The sequence below is a fragment of the Schistocerca serialis genome, chromosome 3, assembly GCF_023864345.2.
Source record: "Schistocerca serialis cubense isolate TAMUIC-IGC-003099 chromosome 3, iqSchSeri2.2, whole genome shotgun sequence".
Taxonomy (NCBI): Eukaryota; Metazoa; Arthropoda; class Insecta; order Orthoptera; family Acrididae; genus Schistocerca; species Schistocerca serialis.
The window spans coordinates 229,034,709-229,054,792 of NC_064640.1; the positions used below are offsets into that span (position 1 = coordinate 229,034,709).

The 20,084-nt window shown below is 41.4% G+C and overlaps 1 protein-coding gene across 6 annotated transcripts in view; it reads right to left on the reverse strand.

The window, feature by feature from the left end:
- LOC126469964 (glutaryl-CoA dehydrogenase, mitochondrial-like) overlaps positions 1-20,084 on the reverse strand; it is a 925,249-nt gene that overhangs the window by 799,545 nt on the left and 105,620 nt on the right. For 5 of the 6 annotated variants that reach the window (XM_050097386.1, XM_050097388.1, XM_050097385.1 and 2 more), the window contains exon 6: positions 8,140-8,359. The exons of the other annotated variant lie outside the window; for it this stretch is intronic. In XM_050097386.1, the coding sequence (XP_049953343.1) occupies positions 8,140-8,359 (220 nt within the window). The remainder of the gene's footprint in view (positions 1-8,139; positions 8,360-20,084) is intronic. 6 annotated transcript variants of the gene reach the window in all.

Genomic DNA, 20,084 nt, shown 5'->3' on the forward strand with positions numbered 1-20,084 from the left:
ACAACTGGCCAGAGCCAATAGTTTTTCTTATTGCACAAAAAAAGTATTTCATTCTCCTCCATCTATTTTTCTCCTTTTCACATCAAAACTAAGAATATTCCTGTTACTGTCAACTGGAGATACTATAAACACATTTTTTGTGTTTTCTTGATTTTATAAAGTGTGGTCAGTTATGTTGTTGTTGTTGTGGTCTTCAGTCCTGAGACTGCTTTGATTCAGCTCTCCATGCTACTCTATCCTGTGCAAGCTTCTCCATCTCCCAGTACCTACTGCAGGCTACGTCCTTCTGATTCCGATTAGTGTATTCATCTCTTGGTCTCCCTCTACGATTTTTACCCTCCACGCTGCCCTCCAATACTAAATTGGATATCCCTCGATGCCTCAGAACATGTCCTACCAACCGATCCCTTCTTCTAGTCAAGTTGTGACACAAACTCCTCTTCTCCCCAATCATATTCAATACCTCCTCATTAGTTGTGTGATCTAACCATCTAATCTTCAGCATTCTTCTGTAGCACCACATTTCGAAAGCTTCTATTCTCTTCTTGTCTAAACTATTTATCGTCCATGTTTCACTTCCATACATGGCTACACTCCATACAAATACTTTCAGAAACGACTTCCTGACACTTAAATCTATACTCGATGTTACCAAATTTCTCTTCTTCAGAAACGCTTTCCTTGCAATTGACGGTGTACATTTTATATCCTCTCTCCTTCGAGCATCATTAGTTATTTTGCTCCCCAAATAGCAAAACTCCTTTACTACTTTAAGTGTCTCATTTCCTAATCTAATACCCTCAGCATCACCCGACTTAATTCGACGACATTCCATTATCCTCGTTTTTCTTTTGTTGATGTTCATCTTATATCCTCCCTTCAAGACACTGTCCATTCCGTTCCACTGCTCTTCCAAGTCCTTTGCTATCTCTGACAGAATTACAATGTCATCAGCGAACCTTAAAGTTTTTATTTCTTCTCCATGGATTTTAATACCTATTCCAAATTTTTTCTTTTGTTTCCTTTACTGCTTGCTCACCTCACCAAAAGTCTTGTTCCTTCTGCCACCGAACTTCACTAATTCCCACTATATCTAACTTTAACCTATCCATTTCCCTTTTTAAATTTTCTAATCTACCAGCCTGATTAAGGGATCTGACATTCCACACTCCGATCCGTAGAACGCCAGCTTTGTTTCTCCTCATAACAATGTCTTCCTGATTAGTCCCCGCCCGGAGATCCGAATGGGGGACTATTTTACCTCCGGAATATTTTACCCAAGAGGATGCCATCATCATTAACCATACAGTAAAGCTGCATGCCCTCAGGAAAAATTGTGGCTGTAGTTTCCCCTTGCTTTCAACCGTTCGCAGTACCAGCACAGCGAGGCTGTTTTGGTTAGTGTTACAAGGCCAGATCAGTCAATCATCCAGACTGTTGCCCCTGCAACTATTGAAAAGGCTGCTGCCTTTCTTCAGGAACCATACATTTGTCTGGCCTCTCAACAGGTACCCCTCCGTTGTGGTTGCACCTACGGTACGGTTATCTGTATCGCTGAGGCACGCAAGCCTCCCCACCAACGGCAAGGACTATGGTTCAAAGGGGGAGGTGGTTAGTTATATAATTGATATAAATGGGTTTCTGTATATCATTCAGGTTCTTAAGGGCAACTGTAGCCTCAAAATGAATGGAAATCGTGTTTATGACATGTTTTAACAACATTGTGTGTAAAGTTACTCCATTCAAAGAGTACATGCATATTCAAATGCAGAGATATGTAAACAGGCAGAATATGGCGCTGCAGTCGGCAATGCCTATATAAGACAACAAGTGTCTGGTGCAGTTGGTAGATCTGTTACTGCTGCTACAATGGCAGGTTATCAATATTTAAGTGAGTTTGCACGTGGTGTTATAGTCGGTGCAGAAGGGATGGGACATAGCATCTCCGAGGCAGCGATGAAGTGGGGATTTTCCCATATGACCATTTCACGAGTGTACGGTGAACATCAGGAATCCAGTAAAACTTCAAATCTCTGACATCGCAGCAGCTGGAAAAAGACCTGCAAGAACGGGACCAACGACAACTGAAGAGAATAGTGCAGCGTGACAGAAGTGCAACCCTTCCACAAATTGCTGCAGATTTCAATGCTGGGCCATCAATAAGTGTCAGTGTGTGAACCATTCAATGAAACATCATCAACATAGTCTTTTGGAGCTGAAAGCCCACTCGTGTACCCTTAATGACTGCACGACATGAAGCTTTACACCTCACCTGTGATCATCAACACCGACATTGGACTGTTGATGACTGGAAACAAGCGGATGGATGTGTAAGGGTATGGAGACAACCTCATTAATTCATGGACCCTTCATGTCAGCTGAGGACTGTTCAAGCTGGTGGAGGCTCTGTAATAGTGTGGCGCGTGTGCAGTTGAGAGTGCTATGGGGCCCTTGATATGTCTAGAGATGACTGTGATAGGTGACACATACGTAAGCATCCTGTCTGATCACCTGTATCCATTATTCATGTCCACTGTGCATTCCAACAGACTTGGGCAATTCCAGCAGGACAACTCGACACCCCATACATCCAGAATTGCTATAGAGTGGCTCCAGGAACATTCTTTTGACTTTAAACACTTCCACTGGCCATCAAACTCCCCAGACATGAACATTATTGAGCATATCTGGGATGCCTTGCAACGTGCTGTGCAGAAGAGATTCCACCCTCTCATACTCTTATGGATTTATGGACAGCCCTGAAGCATTCTTGGTGTCAGTTCCCTCCAGCACTACTCCTGACATTAGTCGAGTTCATGCCACATCATGTTGTGGCACTTCTGCATGCTTGCGGGGGCCCTACACAATATTAGGCAAGTGTACCAGTTTTTTGGCTCTTCAGTGTACTTTGCAAGATATTTGGGAGTATTGCCTTATAATGGATAACTTTACACATGTTTGGAAATTTTAAATGGAAAGAAAACAGAAATCTGAAGTGGCATGACACTTTTCATAGCTTTATTGACTTGTTGGAACCTATTACAAGGATAAATGGAATATGGCAAGTCATTTAAATTTTAAGCTTTTATTATGTAAATTGAAAATAATGTTTCTGCTGTGTCTGGATTACGAGTTTCTCACCTTCACTTTTATAGTATTTCTATAGCAGGATGAGGCACTACTAACCTTGATTTCACTTCAATAAAGACTGGATACGTACATAAAAGATTGCAGGTGTTCTTTGAACTACAAAGATCATCTTTGTAATACCACAGGTTCATCAAGTAGCCCCTAGTTATTGATTTTGGAGATATCTCCAACATCAGGCCATACAAATGTCTATGTTGAGTCACCTGTCATCTTCACGAACTTAACTTGAATCTCATCATAAGATAGCACTTGTCCAATAATTTCCTCAGTATCCTTATTTTCTGCTTTTGTTTGCAGTCGTCGTAAAGTTACCCCCACCCAAGCAAAAGTCACACACCTTTGCTTGTTTTCAGCTTGCTAGTAAAATGTCTCCACTAAAAAAGTGTTTCACCTACTGTTCCACATAACTATGACATGGCAATGACAGTTTCTAAGCAATGTAAAAATACGTAAAGATACTCACATCCAATTAACTGCATTTATCATCCTGCATCATGATGTATGAACAACACTGTCATGATTTTTCAATCCAGTAAAGTTCACTATGTCTTATCTAAGCAGCCATTTTACTCAGAATTTCCAAAACAGGCCATGGGCGGCACCCCACAGAACTTAATGGGAAGTGTGTAAAGTAACCCAGGTTGCATAATTTAACCCAGTTTATGGTACATCAAATTCAGTCGTTATCTTAAAACCATTGCAGAGTATACCCTTGTACGTTTCATCCTCTCAGAAACTAAACTCTGCTTATATTCTGCTAAACGCAAAAATAGTTTTATACATAATCACTATCATGAATTTGAATATTTTATTTCCATGCATTCAAAAGACAGCAGTAGATTTTAAGCAACTTTCTCCTTCTCTGAATTTCTAATTCCTCTGAAGCACACATAAATTTGATAATTACTGAAGATTTTTGTACCCAAATGCACAAAAAACTTTGGACAAAAACAGAAGGCATTCAGCCTGATCCATCTATTTGCCATGCTTTCTGTCAAACTACAGCAAGCTGTAGTCTCAAAATAAAATGGCACAAAACCTACAGCACTGCTCCCTGTCTAGCACTGCTGCATTTGCATTCTCACAATGAGTGGCTTTTGGATATTAGTGAGATCATGAAAACCAATCCTCTGCAACAGTTAACATGTTCATCTGATGATTAGATTATAGTGTATGTTTTAGAGTTCAGTTGTTACATCATATTTCAAAAGAAAATATAAAACTGACAAGAATATTTAGAACATACAGAGTGAATATCGAACACACACAGGTGAGTACAATAGTATTTCTATATGAGAAGGAAAGAATTAGGGTTCATACCCAAAGGGTTTCAAATTAACAATTGCCAAGGTTATTTCATATGTAGAGACCGCATTATACAGGGTGAACCAACTCCACAGAAAAACATTCACAGGCGGTAGTATGGATCAAAACAAGAAAAAAAGTCTAGCAAGCATGGGCTCCAAAACTGGTACCTTAAGAGCTACGAGCACATGGTCATCTTTGCTACTGTGAAACACATCACTTGTACTGAACAAGTGCTCATAGCTCTTAAGGTATGCATTTTAGAGCCTATGTTTACTAGACATTTCTTTCTTGTTTTGTTCATGCTACTACCTCTGAAAGTGTACTGGTGGAATTATGGTTCACCCTTTGTAGAAGCAATGTTCAGCAGTGTATGAAGAAAATGTCAGATCGCAAGAAAGAAGTGATTCCATGATAACTAAAGAGGATGACAAAAACATATGCACTGATCTCAGTTTGATGTATTTAATAAATAGACATTTATACTATCTGTAGACGGAGGAAAAGCATTTGACAGTGTTGATGGGAATACTCTCCTCAAAATTATGAGTTTATCAATGATAAAACACAAGGAGTGAAAGGTTATCTAAAACACGTACAGGCCAGAGTCAAAGGACATGAAAGAGAGGCAATAATTGAGAAAAGAGTGAGACAGGATTGTAGCATATACCCTAAGTAACTTTATCTGTAAATTGAGCAAGCATCAAAGGAAACCAAGGAGAAACATGGAAAAAAGAATTTAAGTTCCCAGACAAGAAACTTTAAGGTTTGATGATGACACTGAAATTATACAATGTAAAGCAAAGTATTTGCAAGATCAGCTGAATGGGGTGAACATTGTCTTGAAAACAGGATATAAAATTAACATCTAAGAAAGTGAAACAGGAGTAATGGAGTGTAGTTGAATTATATCAGGTGATGATTATGAAATTAAATGCTGAAAGTAGAGAAATCATACTATTTGGGTAGCAAAATAACTGATGACAGCAGACGTACAAATGACATGAAACATAGACTGGCAATAGCAAGAAAAACTTTCCTGAAAAGCAAGATGATGTTAACAACAAATACAAATTTAAGTGTTAGGGAGCCTTTTATGAATGTATTCATTTGGAGTGTGGCGTCATGTAGAAGTGAAATGAAGAAAATAAATGGTAAAGAGAATATAAGCTTATTTGGTGCTACAGAAAAATCCTGAAGATTAAATGTATAGATTGGATAAGTAACAAGGAGGTACTGAATGGAATTAGACATCAAAGAGCTTAACATCAAAACTTGCCTAACAGAAGAAAGAGATTGATTAGACACATCCTGAGGCATCAAAGAATAGTTTAATTTGGCCTAGAGGAACGTGTCAGGGGTAAAAATTGCAGGAGGAAATCAATGTTAAATACAGTAGGCAGGTTTAAATTGATGTAGGGTGCAGTAGTTATGCAGGTAGTAAAAAGTTTATACAGGAAAACAAGTCAGTCTTCAGACTGATGAATTCAACAATTACAATAAGCACTCTGTATTACTCGGCAAGGTGAATCAGTTACCTGGCTGTAATGGGAACTACTTGGCGATGTGACTTGTTACAGTAACGTTCCAGTCCATCTCAGAGTGTGAGCACAAAAAGGGACTGCAGAAAATACCTTTGTGGAAAGCCATGACTACTTGCTATTAACATCATTAATATTACAGGCAATGAAAACGAGGAAAGTGTGATAGTGCTGACACAGAAGGTGATAAAAGATGCATTCAGTTAGGGAATGGTGTGCAAATTACAGAAGGAGGGATATGATGCCAAGTGGAGTAGGACATCAAGTATGTGCCCCAAAACAGAATTAGAGAAATGCATACAATAAATATTTCATTGATGATCTAAATAAATTGCTGCAATATTATGGCCATGGAAGGAAATACAATCTTTGCAGAAATTTCACAGCTGTTGTTTCACTGAATTAGCCTTCCCTACTAGAAAAGAAACTCTAAGAAAAACTGTTCCATCTATGGGATTTGATTTTAGAAGTTGCTAGAATGAATGAGTCATGAACATACTGGCAAAAAAGCCTATGATATCAGACTTTTAAAAAAAATTTATAAAATGAAGCATTAGCATAAAGTGACCAATGGTTTACTTAGATGAGCCATGGATCCATACATACTACACTGTGAAAAATATTGCAAAGTGGCAATGTGTGAACAGTGTCATCGGACAACAGTGCCAGAGAGCGTTTCATTGTTGTGACTGCAGAGTTTTATTTTTTGTTCACATTTCCTCTGTGACTACAACAGGAAAACTTCAGACTATCATGTAGAAATGGCAAAAAAACTACAAATCTGTAGAGACAAAGAAAACCAAACTTTCACATTAATTACAGAGCAACAAACACTTTCTCTTTATTCAATTGGTAAACTCTTGCAAAAAATGTCCCTTCTTACTGCTGTCATGCCATCTAGACCTAAATCCTACAGTACTATTATGAAATCTTGCAAAGATAATCATGATCCATCACACATCTTACTCTCTAACCAGAAAAACTTAACAGCTCATGCTTCTGCTGCTAATAAATAAATGTTGTTTGTCATCTAGCTTGGTGCATACCTTTTGATGTAACACTACTTTGGTGATTTATGCATCAATTTTTCTGGTTATAGTTGGCATTACAAGGCTAAGTGGGTTTCCTTCCAAACCTTTCCACCCACGAAAAATTTGAGATAGTCACTGGGAATCAAACACAGGACCTTGGCATTACTAGCCACAAATACTAACCACTAGACCACAATGTCACTATGCTTATGTGGCTGTCACATTATCTTTTACTGCTGTGTCCTTAGAAGACTTGAAAGTATACGTATCATGCCAAAAAAGTGTGTGATGATGAGTGGAGGAGACACACTTTGATGGCCAAGGAACTGAAAATATAAATAAAATCACTCAGCACAGATTCAAACAAAAAGTCAGCATTGTCATCCTTCAGTGAAACAGCAGCAAAGAATCAACAGATACACACGTAGAAAATAGCGATGTCACTGGGGAAGATAGTTTTCCAGATATTGCCCTTCTTACTGCTGCCCACTGTGAGCAGCCAAGGTGAGATATACTATGTGTCCCAATTCCGGTCTTATTCTAAATGGGTACTTCATTTAGATGTGAGTATAGACATTTAGCGTGTGACAGCACTCCTCTTGTAACAGTACTGGAAGGTACACCATTACTACCTCCCCTCCTTGCTTATAGGGCATGAACACAGGGGCACCAGCACCCTGGCCAGATAATTGGATTGCTTTGCTGGGTAAAACTTCAGCTAAGGGAATTAAAATACACTCATCTATGGAATCTAAAGGAAGTTCTAGACATTACAGGCATAATAAAGAAGAAAATTGTAGAAAATAAAGTAACTTTTGCATCTGTTGCCTAAAGATGCTTCTACTAGAATAAAGAAATTTTTCTTGCTGTTCTGAGTTAATACATACACAAAACATGACACTTTGCCGTCACTTGTTCCTACCAACACACAATTCTCATTTAACAAAGAATTAAATACTGCTCTTGGTTGGTGTCGCAACGTAGTTGTCAGTCTCACACATTGCAATTCTTGACTGAATTACTCTGCCCATATTCAGTATGTTCTGGTATAAGATTAGGGATTATGGTAGTGAGTTATGGTGACACATGACAAAAACAAAATTCAAGCTTACTTTGAAACTGGCCACACCAGGAAGAACGTTTTCCTCTGGAACTTCAACTTCATCTAAGAAAATCATTCCTGTAGCAGATGCCCGAAGTGAGAATTTGCCTTCTATTTTGGGTGTTGCCAATCCTTTGGCTCCATTCCTTTCCACAATGAATCCTCGTAACTTGCCGTCTTCACATTTTGCCCAAATAATTAAAATATCTGCAACTGGGGCATTGCTTATCCTGAACAGACAATAAGTTACATAAACATAGATGCAGTATTACAAGTACACTTTTCAAATCAAAAGAAATCAACACAATGGAAACTCATCATAGATAGTATTAAGGAACAAGCATATGACAATATGATGTGTCTGAAATACCCAAATATAGCTACAGGTATGCACTATTATGCATGCCCACTCGGTTAGCTGTGTGGTCTAATGCACTGCTTTCCAGGTAGGAGGCATGCCGGTCCCCAGCACAAATCCATGCAATGGATTAGTGTCGAGGTCCGGTGTGCCAGCAAGTCTGTGGATGGTTTTTAAGGCGGTTTTCCATCTGCCTTGGCGAATGTGGGCTGGTTCCACTTATTCTGCCTCAGTTACACTATGTCAGCGATTGCTTCACAAACACTTTCTCCACGTACGCATACACCATCATTATTCTACCATGCAAACATTGGGGTTACACTCGTCTGGTGTGATATGTTCCTGGGGGAGGGGAGGTGTCCACTGGGGGCTGAACCGCACAATAACCCTTGGTTCGGTGTGGGGCGGCGGTGGGGTGAGTGGACTGCTGTAACCTGTTGTGGGATTGTGTACCACTGTGGGCTATGGCAGGGACGAAGCCTCTCCATCATTTCTAGGTCCTCAGTTCCATACAATACAATATTATTATGCATGATTATTAACATAGAAAAGCACCCGTGTAGGATTTTTATAACATAAGAAATGATATTATTATTATTATTATGATTATTATTAACCTTTATTTGTCTATGATACCTTTACAGCCTTGAACATTGTAATTACTGCACACTTACAATGATGATATCATGTCGTACATATAAGGAATACATAAGCTAAAATAGAAGCACATTAGATGCCATTATATAAACATTCAACGCCACTAATACACTGCAACATTCAAAAGTAATACTACTGATAATGGAGTTCAGAAATGTCTGAGTGGATATAAAAGTCTTTTAATTAACAGCTGTTTCAACTTGCTCTTAAAGAAATTTCCACAGAGCTGCTTTACATTATTTGGCAACCTATTATAAAATGCAAAAGGACTTTCATTTGTAGCACTTTTGTTACTCAGTATCATAATAACAACACCTTATGAGACCTTAGTTTCTCCCAGTGTATAGAATGTCGTCACCCAGCTGCATTCCTGTAAGTTATTTGAATACACCTTATTCATGTATTGCATTAATAAAATCTCTATTCATTATGCTTATTGCATCATTCTCTTTTACAAATATAATTGTCATAAGCATATACCTTTATTGTATAGTCAATAAATTACACTTAACATAGTCCCAACATGACTAGTATTTGCTTACAGTAGTAATAACCATAACTAGTATCTTCTGAAGCCTGAATATTTTAGCCATGTAGACTGTGGGTGCTCCACCCCAAATTTCAGTCTCGTGTTGTAAATGAGAAGGGTTAATCCATAGAGCATTTGTTTAATAATAGGAGGAGTTATATATTTTTCAGGTGTTTTAGTAACCAAATATTTCAGCTAGTCTCTTTACAGATGTAGCTGACAGACTCTTTTCATGTAAGACACTCATCAATAACAATGTCTAAAAATTTATGTTTATTGGATGTTTCAACTGTAGACAGTGATTCAATATTTATATACACTTGAGACTAGTTGCAATTGAGCACCAACTTTATCACAACAGTCTTGGCCTTATTCGGTATAAGTTTATTCATGATCAGATGTTCCATGATTAGTTCAAAGTTGTCTTTATTGTTTTGGAATGCTATCTGCTCATTGCGGCTGAGGATAATAAATGCTGTATCAGCAGCATAGTTCACTAGCTTTAAGTTTTATGATCTAAGAATACTTCCCTGGGAACTCCAAAGTTGAGAGTCTTGTATACTGATTTTACTGTGGGGCATTGTTACTTCCATTCTTATAAGATAGTTTAGCATACTGTCTCCCATCTCAGAGATAACTTATGAATTTTAGTGATACTGCTATTATACCGCTAATTTGGATAAAAGTACTGTATGATTTATAGAACCAAATGCCTTATGCAAATCTAGAATTAATACTTGCAACACTTAATACAGTGAAAAACCATACTTCAACATAATTGTTTCTTTTGTATCTGCACAGGCACGACAATGTTGCAAAACATAGCCATCAGCACAAATGTCACTAATCTAGCCAACTGTGGGCACTCAACCCGGGAGCCTGGAAGCTGGACCGCAGAAGAGGATAAACTCAATGTGCAAGTTGATCTATGGGGGAACAGGGAGTCCAAACACCATGTAGAGACACAAGGAGAAAAGCACAAAATGCAACCAGCATGAATTACCAAACAAATAACATGTGGAAACAAGAGCATGCTGCAATGTGGAAGTCAGGTCAGTGTTAGTCGATCACTCCATAGGAACTCACTGGCCCAACCTAGCGTCCCTGGCAAGTAAACACCTGAGTCAGCAGTTCTGCCCATATGACACTCCACACATGACGTCCATGATAGCTTTCTGCACTACTCTACCACAGAACCCACTGCAGTTCATCTGTGTCCATACATTTGTCTGCTGGTGGGGATACCAAAATTTCAATTGAGCAACACATTATTGGCTAGTTCTACAGCCCTGAAGGTTCTCCTTGGTACCCAAGCCACAAAACATAATATCTTTATTTATGCCAAAGCAATGTTCTTCTACATGCACATTGATACAGGTATTTCAACGATTGGTGGTCTATTAAAGATTCCCTTACCTGAAATGAAGTTCAGTACATTTGTATCATCTGTTCTATGCAAATAATTGAGGTTCAAAAAATTTTGAACTCAGGTCTACATTATTCATGTAATGTCCTGACAAACTGACAATTATTCTGGTATATGTTTCAAGTTTCCTGTTGTTGTTGTTGTTGTTGTTGTCTTCAGTCCTGAGACTGGTTTGATGCAGCTCTCCATGCTACTCTTTCCTGTGCAAGCTTCTTCATCTCCCAGTACTTACTGCAACCTACATCCTTCTGAATTTGCTTAGTGTATTCATCTCTTGGTCTCCCTCTACGATTTTTACACGCCACGCTGCCCTCCAATGCTAAATTTGTGATCCCTTGATGCCTCAGAACATGTCCTACCAACCGATCCCTTCTTCTAGTCAAGTTGTGACACAAACTCCTCTTCTCCCCAATTCTATTCAATACCTCCTCATTAGTTATGTGATCTACCCATCTAATCTTCAGCATTCTTCTGTAGCACCACATTTCGAAAGCTTCTATTCTCTTCTTGTCCAAACTATTTACCGTCCATGTTTCACTTCCATACATGGCTACACTCCATACAAATACTTTCATAAACGACTTCCTGACACTTAAATCTATACTCGATGTTAACAAATTTCTCTTCTTCAGAAACGCTTTCCTTGCCATTGCCATTCTACATTTTATATCCTCCCTACTTCGACCATCATCAGTTATTTTGCTCCCCAAATAGCAAAACTCCTTTACTACTTTAAGTGTCTCATTTTCTAATCTAATTCCCTCAGCATCACCCGACTTAATTCGACTACATTCCATTATCCTCGTTTAGCTTTTGTTGATGTTCATCTTATATCCTCCTTTCAAGACACTGTCCATTCCGTTCAACTACTCTTCCAAGCCCTTTGCTGTCTCTGACAGAATTACAATGTCATCGGCGAACCTCAACGTGGGCTACAACCCCGTCTCACTCCCTTCCCAACCACTGCTTCCCTTTCATGCCCCTCGACTCTTATAACTGCCATCTACTTTCTGTACAAATTGTAAATAGCCTTTCGCTCCCTGTATTTTACCCCTGCCACCTTTAGAATTTGAAAGAGAATATTCCAGTCAACATTGTCAAAAGCTTTCTCTAAGTCTACAAAAGCTAGAAATGTAGGTTTGCCTTTCCTTAATCTTTCTTCTAAGATAAGTAGTAGGGTCAGTATTGCCTCACGTGTTCCAACATTTCTGCGGAATCCAAACTGATCTTCGCCGAGATCGGCTTCTACCAGTTTTTCCATTCGTCTGTAAAGAATTCGCGTTAGTATTTTGCAGCTGTGACTTATTAAACTGATAGTTCGGTAATTTTCACATCTGTCAACACCTGCTTTCTTTGGGATTGGAATTATTATATTCTTCTTTAAGTCTGAGGGTATTTCGCCTGTCTCATACATCTTGCTCACCAGATGGTAGAGTTTTGTCAGGACTGGCTCTCCCAAGGCCGTCAGTAGTTCCAATGGAATGTTGTCTACTCCCGGGGCCTTGTTTCGACTCAGGTCTTTCAGTGTTCTGTCAAACTCTTCACACAGTATCGTGTCTCCCATTTCATCTTCATCTACATCCTCTTCCATTTCCATAATATTGTCCTCAAGTACATCCCCCTTGTATAGACACTCTATATTCTCCTTCCACCTTTCTGCTTTCCCTTCTTTGCTTAGAACTGGGTTTCCATCTGAGCTTTTGATATTCATACAAGTGGCTCTCTTTTCTCCAAAAGTCTCTTTAATTTTCCTGTAGGCAGTATCTATCTTACCCCTAGTGAGATAAGCCTCTACATCCTTACATTTGTCCTCTAGCCATCCCTGCTTAGCCAAATATTTCTTCTGTTACCTAAGGATTTCTACTAGCACTCGTCTTTTTACCTACTTGATCCTCTGCTGCCTTCACTACTTCATTCCTCAGAGCTACCCATTCTTCTTCTACTGTATTTCTTTCCCCCATTCCTGTCAATTGTTCCATTATGCTCTCCCTGAAACTCTGCACAACCTCTGGTTTAGTCAGTTTATCCAGGTCCCATCTCCTTAAATTCCCACCTTTTTGCAGTTTCATCAGTTTTAATCTACAGTTCATAACCAGTAGATTGTGGTCACAGTCGATATCTGCCCCTGGAAATGTCTTACAATTTAAAACCTGGTTCCTAAATCTCTGTCTTACCATTATATAATCTATCTGATACCTTCTAGTATCTCCAGGATTCTTCCATGTATACAACCTTCTTTTATGATTCTTGAACCAAGTGTTAGCTATGATTAAGTTATGCTCTGTGTAAAATTCTACCAGACGGCTTCCTCTTTCATTTCTCTCCGCCAATCCGTATTCACCCACTATGTTTCCTTCTCTCCCTTTTCCTACTCTTGAATTCCAGTCACCCATGAGTATTAAATTTTCGTCTCCCTTCACTACCTGAATAATTTCTTTTATCTCATCATACGTTTCATCAATTTCTTCGTCATCTGCAGAGCTAGTTGGCATATAAACTTGTACAATTGTTGTAGGCGTGGGCTTCGTGTCTATCTTGGCCACAATAATGCGTTCACTATGTTGTTTGTAGTAGCTTACCTGAACTCCTATTTTTTTATTCATTATTAAACCTACTCCTGCATTACCCCTATTTGATTTAGTATTTATAACCCTGTATTCACCTGACCAAAAGTCTTGTTCCTCCTGCCACCGGACTTCACTAATTCCCACTATATCTAACTTCAACCTATCCATTTCCCTTTTTAAATTTTCTAACCTACCTGCCCGATTAAGGGATCTGACATTCCATGCTCCGATCCGTAGAACGCCAGTTTTCTTTCTCCTGATAACGACATCCTCTTGACTAGTCCCCGCCCGGAGATCCAAATGGGGGACTGTTTTACCACCGGAATATTTTACCCAAGAGGACGCCATCATCATTTAACCATACAGTAAAGCTGCATGCCCTCGGGAAAAATTACGGCTGTAGTTTCCCCTTGCTTTCAGCCGTTCGCAGTACCAGCACAGCAAGGCCGTTTTGGTTAGTGGTGCAAGGCCAGATCAGTCAATCATCCAGACTGTTGCCCCTGCAACTACTGAAAAGGCTGCTGCCCCTCTTCAGGAACCACACATTTGTCTGGCCTCTCAACAGATACCCCTCCGTTGTGGTTGAACCTATGGTACGGCCATCTGTATCGCTGAGGCACGCAAGCCTCCCCACCAACGGCAAGGTCCATGGTTCCTGTTAATAATCCATAATTCTTTCATAAGGTACAATGTATTCCCTTCCACAGAGAAGATGCAAGCAATAAGAACTGAAATAGACCAGCAATAACTTCAGCATGGACAACACCAACACCATCAACTACTTCAGTAACAACTAAACAAACAGGAGAGCCAATAAAAAAGTTTGGAATAATGCAGTCGCCAACAGTCTTAGGAGATACAAGCTTTAGTGTCCCTACTACCATGTCCATTGTCATTTGTGCCATTCCAAGAAACACAGGGGCTTGAGACTCTTACAGGCAATACCAAAAGCAACATTTTGAGGTGTTCCAGGTGCATTGTGTGAATGTATGTAATTCACTTTTGTAATGGTTCTGCCACACATCTGTCACTGGCAGAAAACTTGAGAGGCTATCGTTTCTTATACCAGGTAAACTCTTATATTATTATGTTAATTGCTAAATAATATTTTAACATTTTATTTTAGACAGCGAAAATAACCACTAAAGTTTTGTACTATTCTGAACCACACAATGATAAAATTACTGTCATAACAAAGCAGCAAGAATGGGGACCAATGAGAATATGTTGGGGGCAACAGAAAGGGAGAAAAGACATGGGAGTGTGTCCTCTGTGGCAGAAACAAACAGAAGGCTGTCAGAGGTGGGAGCTTTCCACTGTTTATGGTCAAGATACAGGACAGCAGTAGCAGCCAGCAGGGGGTCTTCAGCATGGACTGGTGAAGAAGGACATGGCACTTGATCCCACATAACGCTGCCATTGAAGGTGATGCAGCCACTGCCATTATGGACACACCATCCAGAATTAGGAGCTCATTCAACTGTTAAGCCCTAGTCTCCAAGATTACAGGGGTAATAGTCTCAAAAGGCCAAAATGGCTGTCATTTGCTATGCTACACAAAGGAAGCATCAACTACCATTTTGTAAAATGATCCCTGTTGCTTCAAAGACTTGCTGTAAGGACATTTTATTAACTGAACTTAATGCTGTAGCAGTGGTTCAGAAATTCATTTATGTAAGCTACCATGTTTGCTGATAATACGTAAGTCACAAGATATTTGAACCTGTGAGTTATCATCTCCCAAGTCACCGTAAATTAGTGACTCAACCCCTTTTGCAAAATTTCTTCTAAAAAATATAGTACGGAAAGATATCACAGCAGCTATGGAGTTTAGTGGCATCATCTTGCCAAAAGTGCTATGAAGACAACACAACTAACTGAACTTCCCAACTACATAGAACTGTAACCACAATAATTTGAAAAAAATAGAGTTTACTGTTTCATTTACCTTTCACTTGATTAACTCTGTCACTATTAACTTTTTACTGGACTGTATACTGAACTCTTATTTTTTCTCAATACTATCTCAGAAGCAAAACTGGTAAGAAACTTGTATTTTTCATCTTATTCATGTATATGTTTGGACTCAACTTTTCCCATGAAGTTGAGTGTCACTTGTCAACACTGTTGGCCACAGAACTCAGGTTACTGTGGAGCAGAGATATGAATGTATCAAGTTTTCCTTTGCAGGAAAACAATTTCATAACTACTATGACCAAATGTGAGAAGAGCAAGGGAGGTTGTAGAGAGTGAAAGTGATGGAGGTTGAGGCCAGCCTGTTGCCAGGGGCAGAGAGGTTTTTGTATGGGCATTTATGAACCCAGTGTTGTGGGAACACAGTATAGCACATATCTTTGTAGAACTAGCATTTCTATTGTTAATAACTTTTCTCATACAGCTCAGGATAATAAAAAAATAACTACTAATTTTCTGTCTAAAATAAAACATACAATCTTATTTTGTAGTAAATATTATCTTAATTATCTCTTTGTCTGCTGTGTAAAAGACTCAAACTGTTGTGACAGTGCCACGACATTTAACAGTGCCGCCACGACAGTACGCGCAAACGGCGATAGAGGCACTCCGCAACTCGGCTGAGCGCGGGAGCGCCACCTAGCTACGAACGGCGCCGGCTGCATGTCACGGCACGGTAGTCGAATAAGAGATACTGAGTTGTTATCATGTAACCACCTATTGCTTCTAAGTGAGTGTGTTTGAATATCCACACAATTATTGGGGATTAAAGGCTATAACACTTTTTGGCGACGAGGTTGGATATTTTCACTGCGTTGTGGATTTGTGTGTTCGTGACGGGGCAGACATGGAACAGCTTATGTAAGCGCTCATTGAACAACAAACACAGTTGACGGCTGCTATTCAGGCATTGTCAACATCGCTTACTCATCGTCTGCCTTCCACTTCTCCGCCTCCATTCCCTGCTTACGACGAGGCCGCTGAAGACTGGGAGGATTATGAGAAGCGTTTGCGGCAACACTTCTTGGCTTTCGGCGTTGTCGACGCTCCTATGTGTAAGTCGTTATTTCTATCTTGGATTTCCCCACGGATCTATCAGCTGCTATCTCAGTTAGCCCCTCTGCGGGAACCTGCCTCTCTGTCCTTCCAAGAAATGTGTGACTTATTGTCTAACTATTACCGAAAAAACACCCACGTCGTTGCCACCCGCGTGGCGTTCTACCAGTGTCGTAAACAGCCCCATCAATCTTGCCGGGCTTGGGCGGCGGAACTACACGGTCTGAGTAGGAAATGTCAGTTTGTCATGGACACTCATCATGAGTCTTATGCTGATTCAATGGTTAGGGATCCTATTCTACGGCTTGCTCCTGATAAAGAAGTTCGGCAACGTGCCCTACAACTGCCAAACCCGTCGTTGTCGGAAGTTCTAAGCATCGCTCAATCCTCTGAAGTGTCTCACATTGCTGGCGCGCAAATAGATGCGTGGTGTGATGTAGGCGCTGTACAGTCAACTTTCGATCCGGACAATTTGCCTGTTTCACAGGAGAACGAAGATGTGGCGGCGGTTCACTCGCGTAAGCAACGACGCGTTGGGCCGCAACGCTCGCAGTGACAACAGCAACCACGGAAGCAGGTTCGTTCCGCACTTCCTTCTTGTCCACATTGTTTCGTACAGCATGACAGGGCCGTGTGTCCAAAATGTTGGGCCACGTGTAATTCATGTAGGAAAAAAGGCCACATTCCTTCTGCGTGTCAGTCCCCTAAAGTTCCTGTCGACGAGGACGAGGCATCAGACATGGATGTTAACTGTGTGCTTTCTCAAACAAATAAGTTGTTTGTTACTGTTCGTGTTCTGGTTAAAGACATTCGCATGCAAGTGGGCACTGGCTCTGCAGTAACTCTCATTAATTCTCGCACGTATTTGGAGTTGGGCTCCCCTCCCTTGTCTCCAGTTACGCGAAATCTGAGAACTTATAATAAACAGAAAATTCCTATCATTGGCCAGTTTGATGCTTCCACTGCCTACAAGTCTGTTGTTAGGCCCCCCACATTTTATGTAGTGGATCATGCGGGCACTGAAAACCTGTTCAGTTATGATGCTTTCCAGTTGTTCGGGTTCTCCGTTGATGATGATGTGCACCTCATATCTGAGGATATTCCATATCAACAGCTGGATGGATTGTGTTCTGAATTTTTGTTCGTGTTCTCTGCTGGTCTGGATCGTGCCAAGGATTTTGAAGCCCACATTACTCTTAAACCTACAGCTCGCCCTAAGTTTTTCCTGGCACGCCCTATTCCGGTAGCGTTGCGTGCACCTGTCAAGGCTGAGATAGACAGGTTAACAGCTTCGGAGATTCTCCTTCCTGTTACCTCCAGCGAATGGGCATCACCAATCGTGGTAGTTTCTAAACCAAACGGGAGTCTGTGATTGTGTGGTGATTTTAAAGCCACTGTCAACGCTCAGAGCCTCATTGACACTTATCCTCTTCCCTGTCCTGAGGAGTTATTTACCAAGCTCACTGGGGGCCAGTTCTTTTCCAAACTTGACTTATCGGAGGCGTACCATCAGTTGCCATTGGATGCTTCTTCTAAGGAATTTCTCGTCACAAACACTCCTAGTGGGTTGTATCAGTACCAGCGGTTACCATTTGGCGTCGCTAGCGCGCCGGCCATTTTTCAGCGGTTTTTGGAACAGCTCACGGCTTCCGTTCCTGGCTGCATAAACTATCTGGATGACATTGTTGTCACGGGGGCGTCCACTGAGGAGCACCTTCGCAATTTGCGTTCACTGTTTCGGGTTTTGCATTCGGCTGGGTTGAGGTGCAATCTGGACAAGTCACAGTTCTTCCAACCCTCCATTGTGTATCTTGGTTTCCACTTGTCCCGTGAGGGTATACGTCCTCTACGTCAGCACGTTGCGGCCATTAATGCTCTACCCCGGCCGTCTACGGTCAAAGAACTTCAGGCGTTTCTAGGCAAGATTGCTTGTTATCACAAATTCATTCCATCCGCGGCGGCGGTCGCTCATCCTCTGCATCAGTTGTTATGAAAAAACGTCCCTTTCTGTTGGTCCGACGAGTGTGAGCAGGCTTTTGTCCGCCTGAAGGCTTATTTGCTGTCGGCGCCTTGTCTTGCCACATTCCGTCCGGATCAGCACTTGGTTCTGGCGACTGACGCGTCACAGTATGGCCTAGGGGCTGTTCTCGGAACGACCCATTGCCTATGCTTCCAAGACCCTCAACGATGCGCAACGGCATTACTCTCAAATCGAAAAGGAGGTGCTCGCTATCATTTACGCTCTAAAAGTTCAGCATTTTTTTGTATGGTTCTAAGTTTCACCTCATCACTGACCACAAGCCGCTGGTCTCTCTGTTCAGCCCATCGGCGTCGCTTCCGGATAAGGCAGCTCACCGCCTGCAACGTTGGGCCTTATACTTGTCTCGTTTTCCCTATGAGATTCACTATCGCCCCACGGCCCAGCACGCCAACGCTGACGCATTGTCGCGATTGCCGATGGGCCCCGACCCAGTTTTCGATCGTGATGAACTACTCTGTTTCCACATTGATGAGGAAGAGCGTCGTGCGGTCGAGGGTTTTCCACTCACAGGTTCACAGGTCGCGTCGGCTACTGCACAGGACCTGGTCCTGCGTCAGGTGATCGGTTTTGTTCAATGGGGTTGGCCGGACAGGACCCAGGGCCGGGCATCGGATCCCCTTGGCAACTACCATGCCTTGCGCCTTCGTCTGTCTGTTCGTGATGGTGTTGTTCTTCTGGCCACGGATGGTGCATCTCCATGGGTCGTGGTGCCAGCCTCTCTTCTCAAAGATGTTCTCAAACTGTTGCATGAAGGCCATTGGGGTATTTCTCGGACTAAGTCCCTGGCCCGCAGGCACGTTTATTGGTCCGGTATTGATTCGGACATCGCCCACATGGTTGCTGCGTGTGGTCAGTGTGCTCAACAACTGGCTGCACCTCATACAATGCCCTCTCCGTGGCCTGATCCAGCGCAGCCATGGGAATGGGTGCACGCTGACTTTCCAGGCCCCTTCCTCGGTACTTATTGGCTACTGTTGATTGACGCCTTCTCGAAGTTTCCGTTTGTTGTTCGATGTTCGTCGTCCACCACTGCGGCGACGACGCTGGCTTTGTCCAAAATCTTTGCGCTAGAAGGTCTTCCATCCACGATCGTCACGGACAATGGCCCTCAGTTCTCTTCGCAGGCCTTCCGTGATTTTTGTACTGGACAAGGGATTCATCATGTTACAGCACTGCCCTTCCATCCGCAATCGAATGGGGAGGTCGAGTGCCTTGTCCGCAGTTTCAAAAGCCAGATGAAAAAATTCCGTAGTGATTTATCCACAGATGATGCTCTGTTGCAATTTCTGAGTTCTTATCGCTTCATGCCTCTGGGTGATCGCAGCCCTGCTGAACTCTTGCATGGCC